Source organism: Dromaius novaehollandiae, chromosome 29 (genome assembly GCF_036370855.1).
Source record: "Dromaius novaehollandiae isolate bDroNov1 chromosome 29, bDroNov1.hap1, whole genome shotgun sequence".
NCBI lineage: Eukaryota > Metazoa > Chordata > Aves > Casuariiformes > Dromaiidae > Dromaius > Dromaius novaehollandiae.
Window position 1 is genome coordinate 1,006,493 of NC_088126.1, and position 18,109 is coordinate 1,024,601.

Consider the following 18,109-nt stretch of genomic DNA (forward strand, 5'->3'; position numbering starts at 1 on the left):
CGCAGCCGAGCGCCGGGTGCCTCCTCCTGCTGCACAGCTGGTGCTCGTCGGTGCTCTCCCCCTCTGCACGGAGACCCTGGCCTCGCCGTGGCCAGGACCCTGCTCTTCGCCGTGTGCCTCCTCCCTCGGGAGCCGCAATAAAAGCCGTGTTGCATCGCAGTGTTGGCCCCTGGTGGTTCTTCCTCCTTGCTGCCTCCCCAGCTGCCCCCAGCCCCGGCCCGGACTGCCCGGGGCTCTCCCAGCTCCCACAGCAGCACGCTTGGGGCCTGGGGGCACCTCGGTTGCTGCATCACAGCAACACCCAATGCTCGCCCTGCGGCTGGGCCCTGGAGAGCCCGTCTCGTGAGCTGCCCCCGTCACCAGCAGCACTGAACCCCGCTGCGTTTCCCAGTCCCGCTTTGCACTGGCCAAAGGGCGGTGGACGTGGTGCAGAAGCTCTTGGACATCCCCCGCACGGCCAGCACAGGGCTCTGTTCCTGCCCTTCATGGGCTGCTAAAGAGTCACCCTCAGAGGTGGGGGCAAATGGGGAAAGCATCGTGGCCTGCCGGGGGCTGCTGCCGAGCTCTGGCCATCCTGCTCTGCCTGGTGCGTGTTGGAGGCTTGCAGAAGGGGTAGCCGAGACATATGCACGTCTTCCCGGATTCCCTTCCGCCTGGGTTAATTATCAGTTTCCAAGTGCGTTTGCTAAAATGGGCTGGGGGAAGCCGCGGGAGCTCAGGAGAACGGCCTCAAAATGCAGCAGAGAAGACTACAAACAAGCTGTTAACCTCACTGTCAGAGGCAGCTTTGGACAGTAAATAGGCAATAGATGTATTTGATGTTCAGTGTTCCTTTTTTCAAGGAGAAGTAAACAATGTTTCCAAGTTCAAAGCACTTCACAGACACTCATGACTTTTTGTATGCTCATTGTGTACCATTACTGTATTCAATGTTTACTACTCTTGTTAAGTGCTTCACTATTAAATAATAGTCACTTCAGAAGTGCATGCTAAGCCATTTTCATATATGCTTTAGTCAGAATATAATTTTATAGCCCTCAAATTTTCCTTGAAATGTGGATCTGCAAACAACCATAATAGAGCCTAGAATTAGTGACTTTGTCTTCTCGTGTTAGACTGGATTTCATTCTAGTCTGTGCTGTGACCTGAATCTCAGACTGCCTCTGTTAGTCAGCATTTAAAGGAAAGCGGAGGTGAGGTTATTGAAGACCCTTCAGAATTAAGGATTTCAATACTCTTCGTAGATGTTAATATGGCATTAAGAGCCCATTATCACTTTCATGGGGAATAATACTATTTTTTTAAAATGCATATTCTTCTGACTTCCTGCTTATTTTAAGCTAATACTCATTCTTGCATGGGCAATCTCTGATATTACAAATTTAATAGCTTCTGCAAGCACATTTTTACCATGGATATTGAAATGCAAATATTAGTGAATTTTTGAGTTAAACAGACTTCTTAAGACTACATAAAGAACTTATTAAAAAAACTTTAGCATTTAATACATGTGCCTTGAAATCACTTTGTTAGCTTTGGAGGAAAACTAGGAAAGCACAACTAGACAGTGATGAGGGCTGGGGCAACGGGGCCAAGGCACAGGGACATGAATTGGAACCATGGGCTGTATTAAGACCCAAGATAGTTGTGGGATACAGCATCTGACCCAGGTCTTCAGAAATACCTGCTATTTTCTTCTATGAGTTGATGTAGAATAAAGCCATCCCATTCCCTGTTTATGTTGTGCCAGAGCATCTACTTATTTCCTACAAATAAACAAGTTTCAGTATCTTAAAATTCTGGACCTGCAAGAAAACTGACCTTTCTGGATGAAAACAGCTTCTGAAATTACGACTGGATCCAGCTAAAGCTGCAATCCTTAAAGCTGAGATAGGTTAGGAGCCACCAGCAATGCACTTCTGCACCGAAACCAGTGAGCACCTTCTCAGCAAAAAGGCTCAACTCTGCAGCTTGCTGGGAAGCATAACCCACAGCTCGTCCCACGACGTTGCTACTCCTGTACGCCGGGGTAGCGTAGCACAGCGCGGTTGGGTTTGGTTCCTCCTGTTATTCCCTTTTGTGAGACTACCCTCAAAGCACCTCTATTTGCATGCATTCAAAGGATGGCAATTACAGCCATAACAAAGCTTCTAAGGCTTAATAGGAATTTCAAAGCACTGCACAGGCTATTTTATGCCTAGACTGCATTACAGTATCATACTATTAAGAGTTTATTACTGCTGTCAGTTAGGTACTTCAGTAATGAATAATAGTCGCTTTGGCCTTGCGTCAAAGGATCTCTGCTGAGTAACAGCAGGGCAGTTGTACAGCCCAAAAACTTCACGCCCTTTTACTGTCATTCAAATGGAGCCTCGCAGCAATCATTGCAAACACCTGAAGTGAGCAGAACGTGCACGATTTTCTGTTTTGCAAGAGATTTGGTCTCTAAAACCAGAGAACGTCTCAGATACTCCCAGCGCAAAAGCACTCGAGAACAAGGGCTTTCCTCCAGACTCCTTGGCTTGTCCTCCAGGTAAAGTGGGGTTGTCCATGGGCAGTCTGTGTATTTATAACCACCAAGATGTGGTAACAGCTGTTACATCCAATGTTCACATACACACCGTGATTCGAAGACAGACTTAAAGGCATAATTGGGGGGGGTGGGGGGAGAGGGGAATCTGGGTACATCCAAGCCAGAGGCCACTGACTCAATGGTAAATCAAAGCATTAACAGAATGAAACACTGAGAAGTGAAAGAAAAACAGAGAGATGTAACAATGCTGTAACGTTTTAATAAGAATAAAGGTCATGATTCAAAGTGAAATAGGAAGTAGAAGCAGAACGAATACATACAGAGGTTTAATTTTGTATCAGCAGAAAAATCACTCGGCTTTGGCTGAAGCCATTTTTGCTGCTAAAGCTGTAGCATTTGACTATCAATTTCCATTTTCAAACTTTTCCTACTCTCTTTGAACCCAATGAAACAAAACAGAGCAGGCAATTCGCTTTTCTTTTGTGTAGCTTCAACAGCAGTAAAGTCAGAAACACATACCCACAGAAAGGACAGCACATACACAGTCTAGATCTCGTTAATGTTAACTGCGAAGAGACATAGATGAGTTGTTCAAACCCACATTAAGCCCTGCTTGCAGTACACTATCAGAGCTGTGCAGAGCAAAGAAGCCACTACGGAAAAAGCAAGGCAAAATTTTGGAAGTACACTGAGGGAGAAGTTTCACAGAAACGCCGAGTTGCTTCTGCAAGCCCTCCCCGTCACAGCGGCCGTGGATCCAGTCATCAATCCTCAGTCCTCGCTACCCATTAAAACCCTCTGGGTTTAGCAGGGGTAGCAGCTGCTGAAGCTGTATTTACGGGTGTAGCAAGAGTAGGGGTACCAGGAGCGGGAGTCGAGGGAGTCGCCCTGGCTGTAGAGGCTGCGGGACTTGCGCTGTCCCCAGTAGTCGCAGGGGCTCTTGCAGTCGTAGCCCCAGTACTTCTGCACCGGCCAGTACTTGCAGGGCGGCCAGCACGCGTCGTCGCACGGGTTCTGCTGCCAGAAAGTCATCTTGCGGCAGTGGAGGGTGCGGGCCTGAAACACGGCAGCGGGGAAGAAGAAACCCATGAGACAACAGTCCAATAGCAAGCAAAACTCCAGTGAATCCCAAGAGCAAGGAAAAAAGCGGGCAAACACGGGCACGCTCACCAACGCCCTCCTTGCATGCCTGCTTGCATATCCCGAGTTTTAACGCCAGGTCTTCCCCCAACCCATCAACCAGCCTTGTTGAACCTTCCTGCCTGCCCCTCAACTGCACCCAAGGATCACGACTGGCGACCAGACACCAAACGGTGCCACCTGCACTGGGGCCCTCAGGGAGTTAATGGGGAATTTCTGCAGAGCAGAACCAAGATAAAACTTCGGGGGGGGGGGGGAGGGAAGAGGGATTCGTGCATAATTTACAGTCTCAGACACTCAAATATTAATGAAAATACAGGGAGGAAAGAATATGTCAAGTATAAATAATCCTCATCAAATCGCAACCTTAATTTCCAACACAGCGATCTGCAGCGCCTGACACTTAGATCTCCCACCCCAAGGGTGAAGGGCAGGGGGGATATAGCACGAAACGTCTTCCCCCTTATACACTAGATTTCATGTAAAAGCTGTTCAGACTTACCCACTTCGGTGAGGAGAACAAGCCAGGAGAAGCGAATGCACAGCTCTCAGCGGCCCGCGTTTTTATAGGGGCCGCGGAGCGGAAACACGGCTCTGCCCTGGGCATCCGCCCGTCCGTCCCGTGACTCCTCTCAGCCAGGCACCGGTTTTCCTGGGACACGCAGACTACACCCTCCGGGGCTCTTTCATCTCATAACGAGAGAGGGCAATTAAGCCCCAATACCGTCACACCGAGGTCGCTTGTTCTGCGCGGCAACAACGCTAAAGAAGGTGCAGAAAGCGTGAATTACCAGACTTCTCGTTTTCGGTGGCCCAGCCTCACCCTGCATGTTGCCCCACAGCTGGGGTCGCTTTATCACGTGTTTTTTTCCCCCAAAACAGCTGTGAAAGGGGCAGCCTCTCCTTTCTAGGTATTCCGTAAATTTAATAATATTCACACCAACCCCTTCCAACATCTCCTGTAGCACAGGGAAAGAGACCACTCCTTTGATTTTATGCCTACATGCAAGGGGATATTGCTGTGCTGAGAACTGGCCTATAAACTTTAAAGCAGAATATATAGCATATATTTTTAGGAGAAACAACCTTTAGAGCCCCAGTTCTGCAGCTATAAATTACCACATTAATAAAGGACAGAAACAGGACAACAGGATACACATTTTTAGTAACTATATTACATAACACCAGGGTGTTTTCAAGAATGAAGTAGTAATATTTAAATAATAAAACTCATTGTACATGTAAATCTTTAATAAGTATTAATGAAGGCTTTGATATGCAAAATTCTGAGAAAGGCGCCGGACACCCAACGTGCCTGTCATTATCCTGGTTTCAGATGCAAGCAGACAGCAGCGTTTTGAGGCGAAGGTCACCAGGATGCTGCTGCTTACCAGGTCGCATTCTGCTCACAAGGCTCGGCATTATTCACTGTCATTAATGGTATTAAGTTAAACACCTCAGCAACATTAAAAAGATGTCATATTAAATAATACTTTGCATTTTGCACACATTTCAAATGAAATTTCAAATATCAGTATCTGTTTGAAAACCTTTAGATTTATTACTAATTGCTATGCGCCAATCATAAATACAAATGAGTAATAAATGCAAAAAACCTTAAGAATCTGCCCTTAAAAAGTGATTTTGAAACAAAGAAACATGAAATGGTTTACACAATTATTTCTGCAAAAATTTTGGAAATGTTTCTTCTCAAATCAATTCAGAGTTTTGGGTTTTTGTGTGTGTGTTTGTTTGTTTGTTTGTTTGTTGTTTGTTTGTTTGTTACAAGCTTCACATACTGAAATACTGTCCCTCCCTCCAGAACAGGGATTGTGAGTCTCACTCAACTCTGTCCCAAATATCCTGCCTTCCCTTTCCTGTTGTAACTCAGGTTTCCGCATACTAATTCTACAAAAATAATTGATCCAGGAAGCTTCACCATGAAAGAAAACTGCAATGCAATGTCATGCTTTCAGAAGCCAAAAAACTGACTAATCATCAGAAGCCAGAAAACAATTACATCAACTGAAGGAATGACATGCAAAGGAAAATTTGTTTTGTGATGGACATGAGTTTAAAGCACAGTAGGCTTGGCCAGGTAGATGTATAAAAGGGACAGAAATTCAGGACTCTCCATTCGCATCTCAGGACTCACATCCTCGCTGAGCTTGGTAAGTCAGACCTACTGCTATGCCTGGACTGCTCCGTACATGCTGTGCTCTTGCTCTGTCGCTATACGGATAGTACCAGCGCAGTAGAAGTAAAGGCTGTGATTCCACAGCCACACGGGTGCAACTCATTTTTGTTAAAAATGCGATATTAGAACAGCCACATAAGCTTTGAAGATTGTCATGTCTAGCTTTTCACTTAGTGCACTAGGAGCATTTTATCTTCTTATTTTATTATCTACTGAAGCATTCCAGGCTTCTTCATTTAGAAGCAGACAACAGATTATATTCTTGCAGATAAAAACAGTGTATTAGATTACTTACTCAGCTGCTCTGATAGTTCTTACATGTTCAAATGGCAATTAAGGCACAAACTTGCTGTTTGCAGCCAGCAGAGCACTGCCACCTCCCATGAGGGCACCACTTCCCCTCTGATACCATCTCTCAACAGCAACAGCTGACTGTATTTATTCATTAACTAGTGTCTATTAACTTATGGTCCTCACAGTCTTCAGGCAAACCTCGCATATTGATGTAGGAGAAAACAGCCATCTCCTCACTGGGAACTGAATCCTACCAATAGTCTAAAGTTCTCTCTTAAAATGGACTGCAAATTCCAGGCAGTGGCAGCAAGAAAAGAAATATGAAGTGTTACTAAGGAGGGAAAAAAGTGAGAAATACAGAAAGGAGATCAAGGAAAAAACAGCCCAGGTACAGCCTAGAAATGAGGTGTTAGGTCAGTTCCCAGTTCTCCCTTCTCTCCTCTCCCTCTTTCCCGTGCTTACGCGGGGTTTGCTAGATTGAGCGAGCTGCGCCTCTCATCCTCTTCCCCGCTGCCGTGTTTCAGGCCCGCACCCTCCACTGCCGCAAGATGACTTTCTGGCAGCAGAACCCGTGCGACGACGCGTGCTGGCCGCCCTGCAAGTACTGGCCGGTGCAGAAGTACTGGGGCTACGACTGCAAGAGCCCCTGCGACTACTGGGGACAGCGCAAGTCCCGCAGCCTCTACAGCCAGGGCGACTCCCTCGACTCCCGCTCCTGGTACCCCTACTCTTGCTACACCCGTAAATACAGCTTCGGCAGCTGCTACCCCTGGCAAGCCCAGCTTGAATAGCCGCGCAGACCGGCGAAGCCGACGCGTCGCGCTGCGCTGGCGGCAGAGCCTCGTGGTGGGGCCCACGGCCCCGCTCGTCGCCCTGCGCCGCGGCCCCCCGCGAAGCGTCTTCTCTGCAATGTAGTAACTCCTCATCTACAGCGTGTTCGAACCTCTGCATACTCTTCCTATTCTGTGTTACCACAAGCTGTAACTGCTGTATACTCTTCTTCTTACTCTCATTAAAAGATCTAGCATCATATTACTGTTTTCTGTTGTATTTTTTCCTCTATACTTGATATAACTAATCATTTACCTGAGGTGTGACAAACAGGAGTCACTCATTTTTCAGATCTGCAGCTTTAAGCACCCTGTAAAGTCTGAGGCTAAGGACACACAGAACACCTCAATTTCTATCTTCTTCAAGAAAGTTCTGAAAATTCACGTTCACCTTAACTCTGCCCCTCTTTCACCAAACACAGCCAAAATGCTGCTTCCTTCCAAAATGTTAGCTGAGAGATGTGTAATTTAAGAAGAGGAAATCGGTATTTGCTGACTATATCCAGCCCAAGTTATGCTACGCTTCTGAGACACGCTCAAAACGAGACACAAAATGCCAGACTTCCTAAGTTTCCTGCAGCTCTGAAAAAGGTATCTGATGCGAGAACACACAGGAGTTAGTCTTCATCTGTTCTCAGCGCATACTAAAGCTTAAATATGGCCATTTCTGCACCAGAGGCCACTTGGCGTGGTCGATGTCCCCCGTGCGAGCCGTGAGCTCTGGCCTCCCCGTCTCCTGGCCCGCTTCGGGGTGAGCGGCCCGCAGCCCCGCCGTGCAGAAGGGCTGTTTCACACGAGAAGAGAAGGCAGCAGATTCCTGCATAACGGGAGGCTCCGATGGGAAGCAATTGTCCCCCTTGATTAACAGGAGGGCGCGTGACAGGGAGGGAGAAGAGCTGAAGTAAAAGTGACTGACAGCTTAATGATGAAGGGATGAACCTCCTGAGATGGTTCCCAGGCTGGAGCGATCTGTAGCCACGAGAAATGACTTCCAAGAGGAAACATTATCTTTCCAGTCCACAGGGACTTCAGGTCTCCAGTCAACACGCCAACGTGCACACGGAAAGCAGAATTATGGACTTCGGCGCAGACATCTCCCTGATGGATAGACTGCAGGGGAAGAGGTAGCTGGAGGGTTTCTTGTCTCATCTTGTAAGTGCCAAGTGCAACCGTCCTCCGGGGAGAAGGAAAGTTCATTTGCATTCGCATCCAGATAAAACTGCATCCCGGGAATGAAGCAGAAGCTAGACACTAACTCAGCAGGTTATTGAAGAGGCTGGCGGAGGCCACAGGCAAAGAACAGGGAGAAATCCGGAGAAAACGTGCCAATGAGTCCCTGGGGAACAGCCAAAGAGGCTCCATTTGGGTCCAGGCAGGCAAAACATTCTCAAATCAACATCCATCGAGCACTGGTCTGAAAATTCGCTCTTCTGATTGACACTAGCGCACTAGATGCCTGTGGTAAATGACGCCAGACAGTTCACCTCTAACAAAGGCTTTTCATGTTAACTGTGCTGAATCATCACGTTAAATTCTCATCAGATATAACAGTCTAAAATGCAAATCAAGGCAACTCATTTCCCTCAACTGACCGTGCTCTAGAGACTCAGCATCTGAATGTATTTGAATTTCACTTAAAAGTAGCTATGTCTTATGCATAACTTTAATCTTTAAGAGAAGTCCTCAGTTGATGTAATGTATCACATATTCCAGCACAGCAAAAAGAAATTGGAAATGGTTTCTCTTTCAGGTAGCACAGTGCTTTTTTGTACTTGTTCAAAATGTTCAAGTTCAAATTTTGTTTATGATGTAGAAAATAAAAATACTTGAACTTATACAAAATATCTTTCATAATTTAAAAAGATGATGTTTTCAGTACTACTGTCAGTCATAACCTGATATCAGAAAAAATAGGGAGAACTGGATCACCTCTTTAAAAGTGATGGGTTTTTTATATGTATACACACACACAAATACACCCTATCTGTACGTATTTCCAATTGATACATTATTATTATATAATCTTATTACTGACACGTTAGAAAATGAAATAACTTCATAACTTCAGTCAGTTGCTGATTTTCAAGGATCTATATCAATTTGAGACATCAAAATATTCTATTAATCCTGATCAGTTAGGTAACTTTGAAAGATCTCGTACACATGCTTAACTTTGCGGCACAATTAATGGCCATTCCAGCATTCTTCAGCTTTTTTGGAGACAGCTGGCTTTGGTGTCTCTTCGAAACAGAATACTGCCTCACCCAGGGATTCCAGTCTTCTTACCTGAGCAAAGAGTAAGAAAACTAAATTTTCTGAATACATCACAACTTCAATTAATATAATTAGTTTTCTTAATGTCTGGGAGCATTAGTCTGTTCTCATCTCCTCATGACAACATGAAGGTCACAGGCTTCTTTCACCTTAAAGCTTTATGGGCCATCCTCAGCTCAAATTCAGTTCACTGGAGATACAAGAAGGAACAAGAGAATGACAGATACTCAGACTAGAGATGACTGAAAATCACAATTCATATATTTGGGAATATCTGAACTTCTGAAACTTGCATGTAGCCTGAATTAGAAGGAAAACAATATTAAGAAATCAACAAATAAGAAATAACTATGACTTTCTGAATGTTTCAAAAACAGTTTTAAAAAAGCATTGTTTTCAAGTGCTTCATTTGTACTTTATTTTGATTTACACATCCCAAGAGTGAACTAAAACATTTAGTGTGAAAATAAGGGGATCTTCTTAGAAATTCCACCACACTTTCTTGAAATTACACTCAGTCGGTGATACTGTGGTCCCAGTGGTGTTTACCAGAGGGAAAAAAAGTTGCATACACTTACCTCCCTAATGCTCATTTAAAAATAAAACCTAGTGCACCCTCAGTTCCTCAGAGAATAAAAATTTAGACTGCTGAAGTGGCAGAAGATGCAAATAATATTTTGTTCCCCTTCTGTTTGCCCTCTACTGTTCCTGTAAAACAGAGTTCTGTATTTGAGAAACAACAGGTGGTTTCTCTTCTTCCTAAAACTATTTAGTTTATACTTTGAATATTTTCTTTATAGAAAGAAAATTTGTAGTCTATTTCACTAAAGAACAACCATGACATTTATAAAGGCAGCATTTGCTTGCAGAAGGACTCTATATGTGCATGAAAAGGAGAGGCAGCAAATGAATCACGTTCTATGCATCAGACAAAAATTCACTCAGAATGTCACCAAACAAAGCAAATATTATTCAAGTTCTGTAACAAGCGCATTAGCAACACGTTTTGAAGCTAAAATTTGTAAATATTGTTTTACAGCAAATCTTATTGACGCTGTTTTTCAGACTCATCTAACACAGATTTCACCAGCGAAGCAGAATGCAACGCATGAAGTCAAGAGCCTTCTTTTTTTCTCTCTCAAGAAATAGCTCCTTGTATGACCTTCACTGCAGTGAGTCATTCCTTATTTGCATATTAAATGAGGATAATAACAGGCATTCTGGAAGTGCTGAGTCTCATCAGAATTTATGGTATCAATGCTTTTCCAAAACACTCATTAAAGACTTTTGCAATGTTTGTATTATTTCAATATTAATGGTTTGTTACTGAAAGATGCCTTAATGCTGTATAACAAACACTGAGCAGAGCTGTTTCTCTACTAAAATCAGGGCATTGCAGTCGTCATCATCCTCATGTGGTGTACGCTGGCATAGAGGTAGATCAGTATCTCGCTGGATAACTGTAAAAAATCAGAGACGATTTCTCCTTTCCCAGCTTAGAAAAATCCCTTTGGCAGTGCGCAACTTTTAGCACTTCCTCAGCCGCAGCAAACTGCAAAGCGAGGTGCCTCCGAGGACACCTTCCTGCCAACGGTCCCCAGCTGCTCTCCCCAACAGATGCTTCCCACGAGCCAGGAGCACGCGGTCCTCCTACCACCACCCACCTCGTGCTTTACTGACGCCGCTTTCCCAGAGACCAAGGTTTTCTTGGCTGCACAGAAACAAGGCTGAAGCCGTACGGATTCACGCCTTTCTAAAAGACTGCTCTCCTCCTTTTCTCTACCGCGGTCCCTGTGGCAGACCAACGGGAGACCGGGTTCGACCTGCACTATCAGATCTTGCAGTAGGACTTGCCCCAGTCACAGCTGTGATGTCACTGGACACTGATTTGAGCAAGAGTTTCTTAGAATTTCATCTGGAAAAGAGAGAAGACAGGAAAAAACGTCCATACAAAACTGAAGTCCTGCTTCGACGCATTGTTCAGATGCTCATTTAATTGATTCTGTGCCTTGATGTATCCCTCTCAAAGTGCGTATGTCAAATTATAGACAGCAAAAGAACCTAAAGGAATCGATGGAACGCCTGCTATTAATTGCAGCGGAAATGGATCAAAACGCCTGGTAAAAGCCCTAAACACACCTTATACTGCCTCTTCCTTCCTCAGGTATTTGAAGTCATTCCACAATGTACAGCATCCACCTACCTTGCAGGGGCACAGCATAAAGGCAAAGCCTACGGCCCACGAGCAGGACAGGCAGCACGGCTGATACGGGTCCGCACGGCCTTCGGTCTCCTTCCCGGCGGTGCATTCAGTGAACGACCAGAAACCCATCTGTCCTGGAGAGTTTGGAGATGAAAGAAACCGACAGGGTACAATCACAATGTGTTACCAGCGGAATTCGACAAAATAATCACCCTAAACGTTGAGGAAAACAATTATAGCAATTGGTGACAGATGATGCACGTCTAAAAGTGCTGTGTGACTAACTGGCAATGGAAGCACACGAGAATTGTGCTTGCATCCACAGGTCTAAGAAACCATATATAAGCGCTCGCAACTCGCAGCTTCTTACACCTCTTCTCTTCACTTACTCTCCTCGGTGAACTCGGCAAGCTCAAATCCTGTTCTCTTAGAGACTCTTTAACTCAGGATTAAGGCCTTTACATGGATTCTCTGGTTCTTGTACATGCTGTGCTCTTGCTCTGTCGCTATACGGATAGTACCAGCGCATTAGAGCGCAAGTACTAGCACAAGGACGGCTCCCGACATCCACCGGCACCTCCTGAGCCCTGGCACCCAGCCTGGCCTCAGCCCCGCGTGACAGCGCAGCCGAGCGCCGGGTGCCTCCTCCTGCTGCACAGCTGGTGCTCGTCGGTGCTCTCCCCCTCTGCACGGAGACCCTGGCCTCGCCGTGGCCAGGACCCTGCTCTTCGCCGTGTGCCTCCTCCCTCGGGAGCCGCAATAAAAGCCGTGTTGCATCGCAGTGTTGGCCCCTGGTGGTTCTTCCTCCTTGCTGCCTCCCCAGCTGCCCCCAGCCCCGGCCCGGACTGCCCGGGGCTCTCCCAGCTCCCACAGCAGCACGCTTGGGGCCTGGGGGCACCTCGGTTGCTGCATCACAGCAACACCCAATGCTCGCCCTGCGGCTGGGCCCTGGAGAGCCCGTCTCGTGAGCTGCCCCCGTCACCAGCAGCACTGAACCCCGCTGCGTTTCCCAGTCCCGCTTTGCACTGGCCAAAGGGCGGTGGACGTGGTGCAGAAGCTCTTGGACATCCCCCGCACGGCCAGCACAGGGCTCTGTTCCTGCCCTTCATGGGCTGCTAAAGAGTCACCCTCAGAGGTGGGGGCAAATGGGGAAAGCATCGTGGCCTGCCGGGGGCTGCTGCCGAGCTCTGGCCATCCTGCTCTGCCTGCGTGCGTGTTGGAGGCTTGCAGAAGGGGTAGCCGAGACATATGCACGTCTTCCCGGATTCCCTTCCGCTTGGGGAATTGGGGGTTTGAGGGATCCCGGCTCCTCTCAACGCCCCTGGGAAGTGCAGGGGCATCCTGACGCCCGTGAGGGCAAGAACTCTGAGCAAGAGGTTGGCACGAATGTGCCGCGGAGGTCCCTTCCCTCCTCAGCCACCTGAGCATCGTGTGATCCTGGTGCTGCCTGGTGCCTTGCACAGAGACAGCGTCTGCCAGGGCAGCGGTCAAAGGAGCAGGGCAGCACGTTGGTCCCTGTTGGGGAGGTCATGAAAAAGGCTCCATGCACAGTTGTGAAGACAGAGGCTGGGCAAAAAGGAGCCCAACGGCAAACCCAGGCATGGCTCCATTCCACGTGCGCACATCCCGCTCCTGCGCCTGAGCTGAAGTTGTCCTCCACCCTTTTTCCCTTTAGGAGGTTTCCTTTCCAGGTGTCCTTCCCCAGCAGAGCCGTGTCCCCGGGGCTGGAGTTGGGCGACAGAGGGGAAAGGCAGGGAAGAGCTTCTGCTGGAGCACTGCGGGGAAGGATGGGGCCGAGGGAGATCCGGGACCAGCAGCAGCAGCAGCAGCAGGAGGAGGAGGAGGAGGAGGGAAGGAAGGAAGCTGAAGGAGCTTGCGGAAAGGCTGGTGGGGTGTGGTGGTGGTTGTGCACCCCCTCCCCTATGGAGCCATCTCCTGGGCAGAGGTTCTGCCCTGGGCCTTTGGCCTTGCGGGGGCTCTGGGTGGGTCCACCAGCCCCGTGGCCCTGGGGGTGGAGGCAGCCCATGGGAATGGCGGGGAAAGGGCACCCAGTGCCCTGCCGTGCCCAATAGCTCTTCTTGCGCTTGGTGCGGGGCAGCCCAAGCTGGGAAGAAAAGGGGGAGAGAAAAGAGGGAGAAGGCGTTGCAGCAGGAGCCACAGGAGTCCTCCGCTGTGGGCGAGCGTCCCGTGGAGGGCCGTGCCGCAGAAGGGGCATCCGGGGGGTGCAAGGCAGCTCCCGCAGGTTCCCCTAATGAGGCATCACTGTGGGAGCTGGGGCTGGGCCGAGGGCCAGGGCCGGGGCCAGGGCCGGGCTGGGAAGCAGCAAGGAGGAAGAACCAGCAGAGGCCAACACTGCGATGCAACACAGCTTTTATTGCAGCTCCCGAGGGAGGAGGCACACGGGGAAGAGCAGGGCGCGTGCTCACGGCGAGGCCACGGTCTCCGTGCAGAGGTGCGGGGTGCAACCAAGCACCAACCGTGCCCCGGGAGGAGGCACCCGGCGCTCAGCTACGCCGTCGTGGGGCAGCGCAGCTGGGAGCAAAGCTCCAGCGGGGCAGGAGGACACCCCCGTCGGGCTCCGTCCAGGCGTGAGGCGGTCCGGCACGCTCCTGTGCGGAGCTGGGGGGCCGAGCGGGGCAGGAAGGGAGCCCAGGCTGGGTGCCAGGGCTCAGGAGGTGCCGGTGGATGTCGGGAGCCGTCCTTGGTGCGTGGCCGCGCCAAGCGTGGGGCTTAGCAGGGCCCGCAGTTGCCGTTGAGGTAGCGGTGGCCAAGGCCCCCGGAACCGCAGCTCCCGTAGCCCCCAAGGCTGCCGTAGCCCCCAAAGCCTCTGAGACCCCCAAGGCCTCCAAAACCCCCAAGGCCTCCGTAGCCCCCACGGCCTCCAAAGGTGCCGCCGTAGCCCCCTGCAATGCCGGGGACTCCCGCCGAGCCGACGATGCTGTGCTGCGGGAAGGAGCTTAAGATGGGCCCGGGGATGGTGACCGCCACGGCCGGGGGCTGGATCACCACCGTGGAGTCGGGGCACTGCCGCACGCAGGGCTCGTTGCAGGAGTTGGCGAGCGGGGCCGGGCCGGCCACCCCGCAGGGAGAGGCGCACAGGTCGGAGCAGGACATCCTTCGGCTGGTCGGGGAAGCTGTGAGACAAGGCAGAGCCCGGGCTCAGCGCAACGCCGCAGCACTAGTGCCCCGCGCTGCCACCAGAGGCTCTGGCCCATCTCGGGCAGCCACTGCAACAGCCGGCACCACACTGGAAATGCCCCTGGAGACCACTTGCCCTCCTTGAGTGCTCCCAGCTACAAACTCGCACAGAGCACAGAGCAAAAGCGCCCTCGCCCAAGCCAGGGCCAAAGTCCCAGAGCAGCCCGGAGAGGCGACTGCACTGCTCAGCTGCACACCTTGCATCTAAGCCCTTTGACGGCCAACAGCCCTCCTTCCCGCTGCCCTCCAGCAGCACCACCCCCTCCAGAACGGTAACAGCGTCGAAAGCCGTGCTGGAGCACGCAGCAAGGAGCACAGCGGAGAGGTCGGTGCGGAGAAAGGAAAGAGGCAGAGATGCTCTGCACTTACTGGGCTGATGAAGCAGTTCAAGCGGAGGCAGCTGGATAGAGGGCTGCAAAGCCCGGAGCTCTTTTATACGCGTGGCCGAGGCCCCGGGCAGCGACCAGGGGGCGGGTGCCCCGGTTAATCCGGCCGTAAAGCGGGCAGGCATCACGCATCATCGGACGATGCGGGGCAGTTCTGCCCCACCGCGCTGAGCACCCACCATGCAAACATGCCTTGGAGAGCAAGGTGGTGCCCGGAGGGCAAAGCCGTGACACACAGTGACAGGAAAGACAAGACACCGTAATAGCTGACGATAGCAGTAAAGCCCAATATGCTCCTAATCCCCCACTTTGAACTTGTAAAAGAGTAATGGGCGTCTTGCAGACGCGCTTGCACGTGCCGGGTACACCCAGCACGTGTGTAATTAGCCCCGTTTTATGGGCTGGTGAACAGAGGTGCCGGGCGGTCAGGGGAAATGGGGACGCAATGGCAGCCTGCCGGGGTGGCCCTCAAGTGCCCGCCATCGCCCCGCACCAGCGAGGGCTGGGGCACACGGGGCTGGGGCACATGGGCACCACCAAGTCTCCCCCGTCTCCCTGCCTGTGCGCAACGGGGGACCCGGGGCCGCCGAGACCACTGGAGGGCCATGCGAAGAGCAGGGCCATCACGCTCGGCACGGGCACAGCCCGTCTGCGTGGGGGCCCCGTACAGACACCCTCAGGCGGGGCATCAGGAGCCAACCGGGCTTTATTGCTGCTGTTGGCAGCTCTTACGGCGTGTTGTCTTTCATGTCGTTACGTGTCCCCAGCGCGGTGGGGCAGAACTGCCCCGCATCGTCCGATGATGCATGATGCCTGCCCGCTTTACGGCCGGATTAACCGGGGCACCCGCCCCCTGGTCGCTGCCCGGGGCCTCGGCCACGCGTATAAAAGAGCTCCGGGCTTTGCAGCCCTCTATCCAGCTGCCTCCGCTTGAACTGCTTCATCAGCCCAGTAAGTGCAGAGCATCTCTGCCTCTTTACTTTCTCCGCACCGACCTCTCCGCTGTGCTCCTTGCTGCGTGCTCCAGCACGGCTTTCGACGCTGTTACCGTTCTGGAGGGGGTGGTGCTGCTGGAGGGCAGCGGGAAGGAGGGCTGTTGGCCGCCAAAGGGCTTAGATGCAAGGTGTGCAGCTGAGCAGTGCAGTCGCCTCTCCGGGCTGCTCTGGGACTTTGGCCCTGGCTTGGGCGAGGGCGCTTTTGCTCTGTGCTCTGTGCGAGTTTGTAGCTGGGAGCACTCCAGGAGGGCAAGTGGTCTCCAGGGGCATTTCCAGTGTGGTGCCGGCTGTTGCAGTGGCTGCCCGAGATGGGCCAGAGCCTCTGGTGGCAGCGCGGGGCACTAGTGCTGCGGCGTTGCGCTGAGCCCGGGCTCTGCCTTGTCTCACAGCTTCCCCGACCAGCCGAAGGATGTCCTGCTCCGACCTGTGCGCCTCTCCCTGCGGGGTGGCCGGCCCGGCCCCGCTCGCCAACTCCTGCAACGAGCCCTGCGTGCGGCAGTGCCCCGACTCCACGGCGGTGATCCAGCCCCCGGCCGTGGCGGTCACCATCCCCGGGCCCATCTTAAGCTCCTTCCCGCAGCACAGCATCGTCGGCTCGGCGGGAGTCCCCGGCATTGCAGGGGGCTACGGCGGCACCTTTGGAGGCCGTGGGGGCTACGGAGGCCTTGGGGGTTTTGGAGGCCTTGGGGGCCTTAGAGGCTTTGGGGGCTACGGCAGCCTTGGGGGCTACGGGAGCTGCGGTTCCGGGGGCCTTGGCCACCGCTACCTCAACGGCAACTGCGGGCCCTGCTAAGCCCCCGATACCTGAGGAGTGCAAAATCTGCCCCATGTCTTCACAAATAGCTACTTTTTTCTTCTGTGACTAGATGCAGAAAAAAGGTCTCATCCCCTGCTTATGCTGTTCTAAAACATCTACTGTAAAACACTGATATTTGCTTCTTGGCACAGAATATTTTTGCAGATCTGCATCTGTGCACTGTAGCTCACTCAGGAGTAATATCTGCGGGAAGCTCATAGGATTCTGTACTTTCCAGGAATGCCTCTTGTTTGTGTTTAGCTCTGAAAGCTTCTCCTCTTTGCGATACAGCAAAGCTGTGCTCATGCTTGGATGAGTTTCCTCTGCTCTGTGCTGCTCTAATTCTCCTGCATTAGCAAAGGGGGAATGTTTGGGGTGAAAAACTGCATTGGGATTTGTTGCAAGGCTTGTAATTTTCAGACTTGCAGTTCATGGTTTCTACACTGTTTTGTTTCCTTCTGTCAGTGTCTATGCCATTTTCCATCCACATTAAAGAATCCTCATTGCACGAACAACTTTTTTCTTTACTGAGTTTGCTCTTCTTCACTACGGTGACATACACGCCTATGACTACGCGATGGTATTAAATGTCATGTGGCACGTGGGTTGTCTAAAAAGGTTTCTTGAAGTTCTGAATGTCTGATAATACTTCTGAAATGCTGTATAGGAAAGCTGCTACCCTATTACCTTCATTACAAGAGACAGCTTTCGAAGGTAAGATGTCAGTGTATTTTTTGTTGCTTCATATTGGAATTAAAATTAAGGAAGTAGAATATTTCCTGCAAGGACATCTTCTCCAATTATACTTTGGAAAAAGAATAGAGGTTTTTACATTTAAAGGAAGAGAATATAGAGGAAGTAAATTTGGTTATCTTATGCCCAGGAAGGAAAGGATGAAGGAAAATTTATAGCAGGAGCAGATGGGATCTTTCTTTTATGCCCCCACTAATGGCTGAAGGAGCCTGGCACAAGGGACCTTGCACCAAGCAACGCTTCCCCCAGATCCTCTGCTCCCCGCTGCCTGGCAGCTGGTTGTGTCTTGCTTTGGGACAAAGCGCTGGGAGGACGCTCCATCCTGGGACGGACATGGCAGATTTGGGCTGGAGCCCTACCTGAGCTGCTGCGGGCACCTCAGCTACAGCAGTTGCTGCCTGACTTAGGTTGCTCCTGGGTGGTGTCAACTGGTCAGCACGTGTCTAACAGGACTTTGAAAATGGGTGAGTTCACAGTGATTGTGTAGAAGAGTATTCCTGGGATTGTGTG

At 50.7% G+C, this 18,109-nt stretch overlaps 2 protein-coding genes across 2 annotated transcripts; one reads left to right on the forward strand and one right to left on the reverse strand.

Moving 5' to 3' along the window:
• Positions 1-13,861: 13,861 nt before the first annotated feature.
• Positions 13,862-14,594, reverse strand: LOC135323874 (claw keratin-like). The gene has a single exon (XM_064498891.1). The coding sequence runs from the start codon at positions 14,583-14,585 to the stop codon at positions 14,202-14,204; it is 384 nt and encodes a 127-aa protein (XP_064354961.1). The 5' UTR covers positions 14,586-14,594; the 3' UTR covers positions 13,862-14,201.
• Positions 14,595-16,450: 1,856 nt separating this feature from the next.
• On the forward strand, positions 16,451-16,843 carry LOC135323888 (claw keratin-like). Its single transcript, XM_064498923.1, has one exon. It carries the CDS (start codon positions 16,460-16,462, stop codon positions 16,841-16,843), a length of 384 nt encoding a protein of 127 aa, XP_064354993.1. The 5' UTR covers positions 16,451-16,459.
• The last annotated feature ends 1,266 nt before the right edge of the window (positions 16,844-18,109 follow it).